General features: G+C 41.3%; 1 protein-coding gene across 1 annotated transcript; it reads right to left on the bottom strand.

The window, feature by feature from the left end:
• Nucleotides 1-338: 338 nt before the first annotated feature.
• Nucleotides 339-5,701, bottom strand: LOC114163579. Its single transcript, XM_028047884.1, has 12 exons — nt 4,979-5,701; nt 4,278-4,856; nt 3,885-4,193; nt 3,658-3,773; nt 3,488-3,528; nt 3,138-3,373; nt 2,486-2,869; nt 2,142-2,341; nt 1,916-2,072; nt 1,630-1,794; nt 1,241-1,467; nt 339-621 (listed from the first exon to the last, which is right to left on the bottom strand). Exons 1-12 carry the CDS (start codon nt 5,699-5,701, stop codon nt 339-341), a joined length of 3,420 nt encoding a protein of 1,139 aa, XP_027903685.1.
• Nucleotides 5,702-13,816: the final 8,115 nt, after the last annotated feature.

Here is a 13,816-nt window from a genome sequence, read left to right as displayed (position 1 = left end):
CTCATGGAATTACGCCTATCACATACCATTTTCATGTCTCTCATACCACAACCACCACTTATCATCTCAACATTTAATTCTCATGCATGTTCTCAACCAACCAAACAGAATTTCCATATATTACTCATGCCAATATACAACTTTCAGTGTACACAACTCATGCAAACACACAATAATCATGCACGTTCGAGATAAATAGCCACACTCAAGGGAATTAGAAATATAACATATGAATCTGCACTATTCTCGCCCAGACTAGAAGTCCTCGCCTAAGCTACAGCAACTATCTCGCTTAGGCTATGCATTCTCGCCTAGGCGAGGCCTGTAACAGTGGCACTCTATGAGCATCTCGCTTGGGCGAGACCAGCTCGCCTGGGCGAGATCGCCCTTCGCCCAAAAATCAAATCCTTCGCCTGGACAAGGACGCGAGCAAAGCACATCAGGTTCTTCTTTGAGAACTCGCTTGGGTGAGTCACTCTCTCCTGAGCAAGACAGCGTGTCGCCCAAACCAAGAGCCCTCCGCCTAGGCGAGCTGCTCGAACAGAACCTGGGCGAGTCTCAACTATTCTCGCCCAGGCGAGACGAGCTCGCTTGGACGAGAATAACAGTACTCGCCTACTGCTACGCACATGCAGCAGAGATACAACTCAAAAGCAACATATCAGAATGCAAACAAGCCAGTTCATACCATCCAAAACATCAATCAAGTATAATTTCATGGTACAGACCAAAGGGATGCGGAAATAGTTCTTAAAGACTCAAAACATAGCTTCCCTTACCTTGCTTAGATGCTAACGAAAACGCAAACAATCTCGAAACTAAGGAATACTTCAGCTCCAAGGCCAGAGTAGTGAGCTGGAAAAAGAAGATTCGCACAAGACAAGGTTAGGAGACTTAACCCTAACTTGACCAACGTGGTCAAATAGTGAGGAAAAGGAAAAGAACGGACCAGAAGCTCTAAAGCTCAGCTTACCTGGAAAAAGAAAGGGGGTTTTGCTTGCTCTGAGACGGACAGACTTCGTGCCCTAGCAGAAGACAAGAGAGAGATGGGAGGAAAGCTATTTTTCTGAAATAAAGGTAAAGTGAGATTGTGAGGGGGCTGACAGGGTATTGGGGTCCTTCAGAAGGGCTGACCTTGGGCCTACGAAAGGCTAGGCCCAACCCTTTTTGGGACAGAAAAAGGGGCTTACAATATCTCCCCAACAACAAAAATTTTTCTTCCTCGACAAATTAAACTTACCAGAATAGATATGGATATGAACTCCTCATCTCCTCCTCTAGCTCCCAGGTAGAGTCCCCTGTCCTCCGGTCCCAGATAACCTTCACAAGACTAGTGGCTCTTCCCTTGCGCTCCTTCACTTGGCGGTCCTCTATAGCCACAGGCTGTACCACTACACGGAGATCCTCCCTGACTTGCATATCCTCCGCCTCCAACACATGTGACGGGTCAAAAACATACTTCTGTAGCTGTGAGACATGGAAGACTGGGTGTAGATTAACCAACTGGAGTGGCAATGCAATCTCATAAGCCACGGGTCCTATCCTCCTCAAGATCTGATACGGACCCAAGAACTTAGGAGACAACTTCCTTGAGCGGATAGCCCTCCCCACGCCAGTGGTTCGGGTCACCCTCAAGAACACATGCTCCCCAGCCTTAAACTCTAAGGGCCTCTTCCTCCGGTCTGCATATGCTTTCTGCCGACTCTGAGATGCCTGCAACCTATCCCTCACCAACTGCACCTTCTCTGTGGTTTGTTGCAACAACTTAGGTCCTACCAAAACCGACTCACCATCCTAGTACCAACATAAGGGAGTCCTACACCTCCTCCCATACAAAACCTCATATGGCGCCATCCCTATACTCGCCTGGTAACTATTGTTGTAGGTGAACTCCACCAGCAGTAACACCTCATACCAACTGCCAAGGTGGTCCAAGATACAAGTCCTCCAAGGACTGAATCACCCTCTCTGACTGGCCATCTGTCTGAGGATGACAAGCAGAACTCATCCTCAGCCTGCTACCCATAGCCTCCTGTAGCGTCTGCCAGAACCTCGAAGTGAACCGGGGGTCTCTGTCAGACACTATGCTACTGGGCACTCCATGAAGTCTCACTATCTCTCGGATGTAGAGCTGGGCCAACTTGGCCATAGACATTCTGAGATTCACTGCCAAAAAGTGAGCACTCTTCGTTAGTCGATCCACCACCACCCATATAGCATCATGCCCTCTCACAGTGCGAGGCAAGTGGGTAACAAAATCCATAGCTATGTTATCCCACTTCCACACCGGAATATCCAAGGGCTGAAGCATTCCACCAGGTTTCTGATGCTCCACCTTAGCCTTTTGACAAGTCAAACAGGCTGATACGAACTATGTAACTTCCTTTTTCATGCCTTGCCACCAAAAGTTTTCCTTGAGGTCTTGGTACATTTTAGTCATGCCAGGGTGCAGACTAAAACGACTCTTATGTCCTTCCTCAAGGACCAATCTTCTCAAATCAACATCATCTGGTACACAGACCCTGCCTCTGAACCTCAGCACACCATCACTACCCAAGGCAAACTCCTTGGCCTGATCCGACCCAAGTAGCTCTTTTACCCTCTGCAAACTAGCATCTTGTGCTTGCTTCTCCTTAATCAAGCTCAGGAAGTCACTAGATATAACCAAGGTGCTACACCTAATGAATTCCGGCTCCAGCTCAAACTGTAGCTTCATGTCTCTGAAGCTCTCAAGCAACTCTATCTCTTTTATCATCAGGTGTGCCACATGCACGGTCTTCCTACTCAGTGCGTCTACCACCACATTCACCTTCCCTGGGTGATAGAGAAGCTCAAAGTCGTAGTCCTTCAAAAATTCTATCCACCGCCTCTGCCTCATATTCAACTCTTTTTTTATCAAAGAGACACTTCAAACTCTTGTGGTCACTAAACACACGGAACTGTGCACCATACAAGTAGTGCCTCCAGATTTTCAAAGCAAAAACCATTGCTGCTAATTCTAGGTCATGAGTGGGGTAGTTCTTCTCATGAACCTTCAACTGCCTTGAAGCATAAGCCACCACCTTCCTCTCTTGCATCAAGACACACCCAAGGCCCTGATGAGAGGCATCACAGTAGACCTCAAAGGGTTTACTCACATCCGGGATTACCAACACTGAAGCACTCGTCAGCCTCTGCTTAAGCTCTTTGAAGCTCTCCTCACACCTATCAGTCCATGCAAACGGTTGGTCTTTCCTGGTTAGCTGTGTTAGGGGTGCCACTATCTTGGAGAACCCCTCTATAAACCTCCTGTAGTAGCCAACTAAACCCACGAAGCTCCGAATCTCGGTCACAGACTTGGGATATTCCCACTGTATCACGGCCTCCACCTTAGCTGGATCCACAACTATGCCCTAAGCTAATATTACGTGCTCTAAGAACTGCACCTCTCTCATCTAGAAATCACACTTCGACAACTTGGAAAATAGTTGCTTATCCCTCAAGATACCAAGCACTATCCTCAGGTGCTCGGCATGCTCCTCATGCGTCCTGGAGTATATCAGTATATCGTCTATGAAGACCACGGCAAACTTATCTAGAAACGGGCGGAAGATCCGGTTCATGTAGTCCATGAACAAAGTCGGGGCATTAGTCACATCGAATAGCATGACAACATACTTGAAGTGCCCATATCTGGATCTGAAAGCAGTCTTCTCTACGTTTTCTGCCTTCACCAGAATCTGATGATAACCTGATCGGAGATCAATCTTGGAGAACACTAACGCCCCATGTAGCTGATCCATCAAATCATCTATTCTTGGCAAGGGGTACTTGTTTTTGATAGTCAGCTTGTTTAGCTGCCTATAATCCACACACAACCTCGAGTCGCCATCCTTCTTCTTTACCAACAAGACGGGCGCTACCCACGGCGAAGCACTCGACCGTCTAAACTGTTTCTCAAACAATCCTTCTATCTGCTTCTTTAACTCCACCAACTTCGCTGGGGCCATGCGGTAAGGAGCTATCGACACAGGGCCAGCTCCCGGTACCAAATCTATGGAGAACTCAACTTCTCTCCTCGGGGGTAAAGTTGGTACCTCTTCGGGGAACACATCCTCAAAGTCCCTGACCACTGGTATCACGGTGATCCTCTCCTCCTTCTCAACCTCTATCTTGTCAAAGATCATATAACACTGTGCGCCGCTCTGAATTTCCTTCATAACCCCATGAGAAGACAACAACTCAGGCTCCTCTGAGTTGGAGAACAACAACTTCTTCTCCCGACAGTCTATGAGAACATGATTGGCAGAGAGCCAATCCATTCCCAAGATCACATCTAGCCCTTGCAGAGGGAGGCATATGAGATTGACTTTGTATACGCGTCCCTCTACCTCAACTGGACATCTAGCACACACAGAAGAAGTCCTAACCAACCCAGATGTCGAGGTAGATACCACTAGGTCAAACGGTAGCTCACACACCGGAAGACCCAACTCCCGCACACAAGACTCTGACACAAACGAGTGTGTCGCTCCAGAATCAAAAAGAACACAACAAGCTTTGCCAGAAATCACACAACAACCAACGACGAGGTTACCTGCACTTGCTGCCTCTGACCCGGTCATTGCAAAAATCATGCCTGTAGCTTGAGGCTTGCTGCCTCCCCTCCTCTGCTGAGTCTGACCAGAAGTCTGGCTCGGAGTCTGTGATGAAGGTCGTGCCACTGCCCTCCTCAAAGTGGGACAGTCCCTACTAAAGTGGCCCTCCCTGCCACAATGGTTGCACCTGCGGAAACTCGATAGCTGCGGGCAAAAACTCTTCAGTGTGGTCCTCCGCAGTGGTGGCACTGGATCTTGCTGGGAGGGGAAGAAAAGCCTCTAGACCCATGTGGATGTGGATGAGGCCTAGCATACGGCTTCTTCTTCTCATCAACTCTCAGCCTGGACCCAGATGGTCCACTAACTCTCTGTTGTGGCTGCTGCTAGGCTTCCACCTCTACCTTCATCCGCTCCATGACCCTGGCCTTTTCTACCAAGGCCGCAAAGTCCTTGATGGACAACGGGTCCACCATCAAGCGAATGTCTCCTCTAAGACCATTCTCAAACTTTCTGCAACGCCACTCCTCATCGAGCGGCATGGTGTAGAAACGCCCCAGATGCTTGAACCTCTCGGCGTACTTAGCTACTGACTTGTTCCCCTGTGTCAGTTGGAGGAACTCTACCTCCTTAGCGTACCTCACACTATCAGGGAAATACTCAGATAGGAACCTCCTCTTGAAGGTCTCCCATGTGATATCCTCATGCTTCTCTTCCATCACTAGCCTCATGCTGGCCCACCAATGCTCAGTGAAAGCAAGCCTGCTCTCATCGGGGCACCTCTTGGCATCAAAGATGCGCTCCATATCCTTCATCCATTGGTCCGCCTGATCGGGACTCGTCTTGCCATCAAACTTGGCGGGTTGGTGCTTCAAGAAGTCTTCCAAACTCCATTCAGGGGGTGGAGGTTGGGGATGAGGACCATACATCTGAGCACCAACAGCATTCTCCCCTAACTGGTGGAGAGCATCCATGTGCTGCCTCTGAGCGTCCTCAGCAGCATGCCTAGCAGCCTCCATCTGCTGCATCACAAAGTTCTGTTGCTCAAGAGAGGCTTCCTGGCGCTGCATCGCCACCTCGTGCTGCTGCAACATGGCATTGCTTTGCTGGGTCAAAGCAGCAGCCATTGCCTCGATCGCCCTAGCCAGATCTTGCCCATCGCCCTAAGGAGGTGGAGGCTGGACACACAGAAAGAACCATCAGAACTTGGTTACACTAGAAACTTATCTAAGCATGACAAGAAGGCTACAACGGAAGCTAAGCAAACACATAGCCCACAGACAGGAACGAAGGCTTTGATACCATAAAAATATGACATCCCATTTAAATAGAATCGACTACTTAATAAAATATCACATGATCATAATAATAGAGAGCAAGGCAAACTGATGAAAACCATAGACAGAGAATTCACTTTTACAGTCATCCAAACGAGTACTTGAAAAGGGTTCTAGGCATACAACCATGCCATAGCCAAAACAGAAACAACCAGATTCATAGTTATGCAAAAGAAAAGCTCCTAGAGCTAGGGGTTACAAAGGCACTAGGGCCATAGAATGCTCCTGAGAGGCACACAAACAGATCCCCTAAGCTGCGCCACTGCTACCACCAGGCATACTCCCAGAATTTCCTCCATCTGCTCCCACCAAGGGTGATCATCGCAAAAGAGAAAACATAATAGGAACATAAACAGAAACGCAAGGGTAAGCTAATGCAATATAATTTTTTTTATCAGGGTATAGCAGACAAGTAATTAAACAGTTCAATCATGCAGCACAGTAGGCACAGAGAAATCAAGTTACAGCAAACACACAGGACACTATGACTCAATTATCTGGATACATATACTAAGATCGGATTCACTGGACGCTTGCACTCGTGGTGGCCTCTACTGATCTACAGAGCCATTGCCAATGGGTTTCACCCTACCACGCACAAGGTTAACCTTCAAGCATCTAAGGCCATTATCCTACCAAAGACCGCCACTCTCACCACTTGGGTCAGTTTGCTCTACTTGATACTCACTGACCCTTTAGAGTTTCAGGATGTGATCCTTACTTGAATCCATATCTTAATATATACACTACACGCCACCATGAAGTCTCCCCACGAGACTCATGGAATTACGCCTATCACATACCATTTTCATGTCTCTCATACCACAACCACCACTTATCATCTCAACATTTAATTCTCATGCATGTTCTCAACCAACCAAACAGAATTTCCATATATTACTCATGCCAATATACAACTTTCAGTGTACACAACTCATGCAAACACACAATAATCATGCACGTTCGAGATAAATAGCCACACTCAAGGGAATTAGAAATATAACATATGAATCTGCACTATTCTCGCCCAGACTAGAAGTCCTCGCCTAAGCTACAGCAACTATCTCGCTTAGGCTAGGCATTCTCGCCTAGGCGAGGCCTGTAACAGTGGCACTCTATGAGCATCTCGCTTGGGCGAGACCAGCTCGCCTGGGCGAGATCGCCCTTCGCCCAAAAATCAAATCCTTCGCCTGGACAAGGACGTGAGCAAAGCACATCAGGTTCTTCTTTGAGAACTCGCTTGGGCGAGTCACTCTCTCCTGAGCAAGACAGCGTGTCGCCCAAACCAAGAGCCCTCCGCCTAGGCGAGCTGCTCGAACAGAACTTGGGCGAGTCTCAACTATTCTCGCCTAGGCGAGACGAGCTCGCTTGGGCGAGAATAACAGTACTCGTCTACTGTTACGCGCATGCAGCAGGGATACAACTCAAAAGCAACATATCAGAACATAAACAAGACAGTTCATACCACCCAAAACATCAATCAAGTATAATTTCATGGTACAGACCAAAGGCATGCAGAAATAGTTCTTAAAGACTCAAAACATAGCTTCCCTTACCTTGCTTAGATGCTAACCAAAATGCAAACAATCTCGAAACTAAGGAGTACTTCAGCTCCAAGGCCAAAGCAGTGAGCTGGAAAAAGAAGATTCGCACAAGACGAGGTTAGGAGACTTAACCCTAACTTGACCAACGTGGTCAAACAGTGTGGAAACGGAAAAGAACGGACCAAAAGCTCTAAAGCTCAGCTTACCTGGAAAAAGAAAGGGGGTTTTGCTTGCTCTGAGACAGACAGACTTCGTGCCCTAGCAGAGCTCCTAGCAGAAGACAAGAGAGAGATGTGAGGAAAGCTATTTTTCTGAAACAAAGGTAAAGTGAGATTGTGAGGGGGCTGGCAGGGTATTGGGTTCCTTCAGAAGGGCTGACCTTGGGCCTACGAAAGGCCAGGCCCAACCCTTTTTGGGACAGAAAAAGGGGCTTACACTAAATAACTTAATTAAATAAATTTTTTATATCATTTTTATTAATATTGTTATTAGTATTTTTAATGGATAATATATATTTTTTAAATTTATTTAAACAAATATAATGTCCATTATATTTGTTTTTTAAAATGTGCGTATGGATCACAAACTAGTATATTATAAAAAGAACAAAAAGTACTGACCAAACATCATCGTCCTTCCCTTTTGCAAAGTTCATTCACGCTTTTGCCTTCATCCTTCTTCGTTTGTGCTTTCTCATTCAAAACATCACGATTCACTGTACTCACTATATTGTGTTTAGCCCTTTTGATTCACTATACTCTCTATATTGTGTTTAGCCCTTTTTTTATTGTAACTGACTTTCATCGGTTAAAACCTACTTAACATAGGTTCTCAAAATGTACAGGTGCGTTTTTCGATAAAAAAAATTAACAGACTTTTTGATTCTTTCTCTGGCTCGCTGTTTTGATGAATCAATGAATTTGAATCTCATCCTCTCCTCTAACACGTAAAGAAGCTTTCCATGGATGCATACCATAGTCAATAGGTATCAGAGCAGGTTAAGGCCTGTTGTGCTTCCGCTACTATTGTTCTTGATCCTTCTTTAGTTTCTTTAATTCTTTACAGCTACTAATCTCAGTTTCATATCTCCTTTTTGAACAATGACATCAATAAATACAAATACAAATGAAACGCAAAGCACCCTGCATTGTTGCCAGAATCCTAACAGTCCCTATTACTTGCATCCCGGAGAAAATCCAAAACTCATTCTTGTTTCACCTCAGTTGAACCATACCAATTTGCTGGAGCAGAAGTATGCGGCGTGCCCTCATGTCCAAGAATAAGATGAAGTTTGTAGATGGGAGCATTGATGTTCCCCAACCGGATGATCCTACCTTTGAAGCATGGGAGAGATGCAATGTGATAATCCTCTCATGGATAACGTGCACTTTATCCCCATAAATTGTAGAGAGCATTATCTACATTGACATTGCTAAGCAACTATAGGATAATTTAAAAGAAAAGTTTGGTAAAAGTGATCATTTTAGAATTTCTTATCTTCTTCAAGAAGTACACTCAATCAAACAAGGTGAGATGAGCATAACTTAGTTCTTTATTGACATTAAAACTTTATGGGAAGAACTTGAGTCTTTAAAACCTTTATCAAAATGTAAGTGTGGTTCTCCACAATACAGAGACTGAGTATGTGATATGTTTTCTAAAGGGATTAGGAGAAATTTACAACACTGTTAAGACACAAATTCTTTTAATGGACCTGCTTCCAAATATAAACAAGGTTCCAAACACAGATTCTTTAGTCATTCAGCAGTTGGAAATAATCTTGTTGAAAATAGAGTGTTGCAGAATAATGCAGAAAAGCATCATGGATTGTAGAATATTGCAGAAAAACATCACAGATGGAGGCAACAAGATCAGAATTCTTGGAAATCTCAAGGTAAGGGAAACTGGCGTGGTCAACAAGGTAGAGGTAGGGAAGAAATTCTACTCAAAAATAGTGTTCTTATTGGGCTTTTTTGTATTTAAGGGTCCTTTACACAAAATTTAAAATAGGATCCGTTTAAATTGGGTCAAGTCGTTATGGGGAAGGATGACATTCAGGGTGAAGTCGTCCTCCACCCTACCAGTTTAGCTTTTTTTCTTTTTAAAGTAATGTTGTCGTTGGAGAGAACAATTTTATTTAAATTGAAAAGTTAAGTCATCCTCTAACATGACGACTTCACTTTTCATTATTTTCTCAAACTTTTCAGTTTTAATTATTTTTTATTTTTCTTTTCAAAAATTTCACTTTTGATTATTTTTTTTAAATATCTCAGATTTTTTTATTTTTCCTTTTATTTTTCTGATTTAACGGTTTTTTTTTCAGTATTTTTCCTTTCTTTCAAATTTTTCAGTTTTCATTATTTTTCTTTTTTTTTCAGTTTTGATTTTTTTTTTCAGTTTAGTTATTTTTTTTAAATTTTCAGTTATCAATTTAAAAAAAAACAAAAAAAATTGAAAAAGTGAAGTCGTCATATATGAGTATGACTTCACTTTTTCCAAATAGAACAAAATGTCATCTACATGACGACATTACCTTTTTAAAAAAAAAATAAAGAAACCGGTCAGGGGAGGACGACTTCACTTCCAATGTTGTCCTCCATCCTGACGACTTGACCCATTTTTGCAAAAAAAAAAGGAACCCATTTATACAAATTTGACTTCCAATAGACCCTAAAATACAAAAAAAAAATTGTTCTTATTGTCATAGGACCAACCATACTGTTGACGAATGTTATGCTAAACATGGCTTTCCATGGTATAAGCAAAAGAATGATTACTCCAATAGTAATCAAGAAAGAAGTGATCAACAATCTTGTAATCTGAATATGAAGAATGAGTCTTCTCAAGAAAATGATAAAAAGGGCGATAATTCGTTTACTCCGGAACATATTCAAAAGATTTTAAAACTCTTGCAAGACACACCTCACAATCACAACATCAATCATATTCAAAGGCATGGTGACACTGCTCCTACCAATGAGACACAAACTGGTAAGATCTCTTGGATACTTGACACGGGTGCCACACATGATAAAAATCTTTTCCTTACTTTCTATAAAATTAAACCTATTTGTGTTAAATTTCCCAATGAATCTTATGTTACTGCTCACCTTGCTGGAACCATCCAATTTTCAAGAAATTTTGCTATTTTTATGTCCTTTACATTCCAAAATTTACTTTCAATCTACTATCTGTTCAAAAATTGATTCAAGACTTGAACTGCAAACTAACTTTTTCTTCTAAGACCTGTCAGATTTAGGACAACAGTACATCCAAGATGATTGGTCGTGCTGATTTGAACAAGGGATTATACTATCTACATCAATTGTCTTTTATTGATAAAAGGCATTTTTGTGTGAATGCTATGTTGAATTATAAACAGTCTAATATTGATGTTTGGCATTATAGGTTAGGGCATCCTGGTGTTAAAACTCTAGAATTTATTTGTAAACACTTTCCCTATATACATCCTATTTCAAAAGAGATTTGTGACATATGTCACTTTGCTAAACAACACAAACTATCTTTTCAGCAAAGTACTATTGTTTCTATGAATGCCTTTAACTTAATTCATGTTGATATATGGGGACCCATTGTTATACCATTTGTCCATGGTCATAGGTACTTCTTAACTATTGTTGATGATAAAACCAAACACATTTGGATCTTCCTTGTGAAAAATAAAATTACAACTAGACCTTTGTTGCTTAATATTGTCATATAAACTAAACACCAATTTAATCATAGTATTAAGGTCATTAGATCTGACAATGGTAAGGAATTTGACTATAATGATTTGTATGAAAGGTTTAGGATTATCCATCAAATAAGTTATGTTGAAAGGAAACATCAATACATTTTAAATGTTGCATGTAACCTTCTTTTTCAATCTAACTTGCCTAATAGTTACTGGTCATATGCTATTTCACATGCTATACATTTGATAAATAAATTGCCTTCTATTATTCTTAATGGAAAATCCCCCTATGAATTGTTACATGAAACTCCTCCTATGTATCTTAACTTAAAAGTGTTTGGATCTTTATGCTTTACCTGTACTTTAGAAAACAATAAAACTAAGCTTCAGCCAAGATCTCGAAAATGTATTTTCCTAGGCTATAAAATTGGGATAAAAGGATATGTCCTTCTTGATATAATGAGTAGAGAAATCTTTATAAGCAAAAATGTAATATTTTATGAAAATACTTTTCCCTACAAGGAGCATAATGTAAATATTGAATCTGACAAGGGCTATAATAATCAAAACAACTTAGATTTTTTACAATATACCCTTGTTATATCTTCTAACATAGAACCTCATACTTATGATGAAGCATGTCAACATCCTGAGTGGATTGCTGCCATTAAAAAAGAGATTAAAGCCTTATAGGATAACAGAACCTGGTACATCACAAAGCTTCCTCCAAATAAAACACCTACTGGTGTATGTGGGTATACAAGATTAAATGAAAAGTGGATGGTACCATTGAAAGATATAAAGCCTGCCTAGTTGTTAAGGGATTCACACAACTTGAGGGAATTGATTATCTTGACATTTTCCCGCCAGTTGCTAAGCACACTACCATTAGACTTATCTTAGCCCTTGTAGCTGATAAAAATTTGCATTTACATCAGTTGGATATCGACAATGCCTTTCTTCATGGAGTTCTTAATGAGGAGGTATACATGATACCACCCCCAAGACTCAAAGATATCAAGCACAATCAAGTCTGCAAACTCACAAAATCATTGTATGGCCTAAAACACGCAAGTTGTCAATGGTTTGCTAAACTTTCTTCATTTCTTATTTCAATTAATTGCATTCAATTTCAATCTGACCATTCTCTTTTTGTCAAGAAAACTCATACTACTTTTACTACTCTTGTCATATATGTAGACGATATTGTTCTTCTAGGATACTCTCTAAAAGAAATTGAAAACATAAAGTGTCAAATACTTTCTAGGATTTGAAGTTGCTAGGTCAAGAAAAGGAATTCATGTGTGTTAGAGAAAGTATGCCTTAGACCTTTTAAAAGACACATGAATGCTTGGGAGTAAGCCCTGCTCGACACCTCTTATGAAAGACACTAAGGTTTTATTCAACATTGAAGATGCCATACAAGACATTGAGTCTTATCACAGACTCATTGGGAGATTGTTATACCTCACAAACACCAGACCAGATATTTGTTATGCTATACATCTCCTTAGTTAGTTTCTTCAAAGGCCTACCAAACATCATCATCAAGCAACTCAACGTGTTTTAAGATACATCAAGGCTAATCCTTCACAAGGGTTACTTTTTGCTTCTAATACTGACATTCAACTAAAGGCGTTTAGCGATTCCGATTGGGCTTCTGTCCAACCACTAGACGCTCTGTTACAGGGTTTGGTATTTTCCTGGAATCTCCTCTAATTTCATGGAAGTCTAAAAAACAAAATACAATTTCCCATTCATCCTTCGAAGTAGAGTATGGTGCTCTCGCCACTACTTCCTGTGAGCTTCAATGGATTCACTATCTCTTTCAAGACCTTTACATCCAACCTTCAGCAACGACCATTCTCTATTGCGACAACCAAGTTGCCCATCATATAGCGAACAACCCTAGCTTCCATGAACACACCAAGCATATTGATATCGATTGCCATGTGGTTCGTGAGAGGCTTCAAGCAAATTTGTTTCGCATTTTTCCTTTTTGATCAAATGAACAACTCGTAGACATTTTCACTAAATCTGTTCACCGATCTTTCACAAACATTATATCCAAGCTCGGAATAATGAGTATCCATTATCCGGTTAGAGGGGAGAATATTGTGTTTAGCCATTTTTTTTGTTTATTGTAACTAACTTTCATCAGTTAAGACCTATTTAAGATATGTTCTCAAAGTGTACAGGTAAGTTTTTCAATAAAAAAATATCACAAATTTTTTTATTCTTTTTCTAGCTCTTTGTTTTGATGCATCAATGGATTTGAATCTTATCCTCTCCTCCAGCATGTAAAGAAGCTTTCCATGGATGCATACCATAGTCAATACACTATTTGGTAGTTCAGGCAGGTTGACAGGATTTAAAGGCTTAGGAGGATTTTAGATTCCAAATTAGTCATAGAAGATTTCATATTCGCAAGTTTAAGGTTCTTTAGCACAACGATAATTCACGACAACATGATTTTGTCTTATAAATTGTGAAGTTATATTACAAAAAAAAAACTAAATATATCAACAACTAATTTTTGTTGGTAAATTCTTCTACAAAATCCTCAATTTTTCACCTTAATTTCTAATGAATTTTTTGACTCATTCCACATGACATCTCTACACTAATACATTCAAATGTTCAAAACATTGATAAATTCATTCA

The sequence above is a fragment of the Vigna unguiculata genome, chromosome 9, assembly GCF_004118075.2.
Source record: "Vigna unguiculata cultivar IT97K-499-35 chromosome 9, ASM411807v1, whole genome shotgun sequence".
Taxonomy (NCBI): domain Eukaryota; kingdom Viridiplantae; phylum Streptophyta; class Magnoliopsida; order Fabales; family Fabaceae; genus Vigna; species Vigna unguiculata.
This window is presented reverse-complemented; position numbering and strand designations above follow the sequence as displayed.

What these genes read in the sequence shown, in the direction of transcription:
- LOC114163579 (XM_028047884.1), bottom strand. Translation starts at nt 5,701, where the DNA reads ATGGCTGCTGCTTTGACCCAGCAAAGCAATGCCATGTTGCAGCAGCAC. An exon ending in GCACCTGAGGATAGTGCTTG is followed by an intron (nt 3,374 to 3,487) that starts GTATCTTGAGGG and finishes TTGTGGATCCAG; the next exon opens with CTAAGGTGGAGGCCGTGATA. An exon ending in CAGTGTTGGTAATCCCGGAT is followed by an intron (nt 2,870 to 3,137) that starts GTGAGTAAACCC and finishes AATATGAGGCAG; the next exon opens with AGGCGGTGGATAGAATTTTT.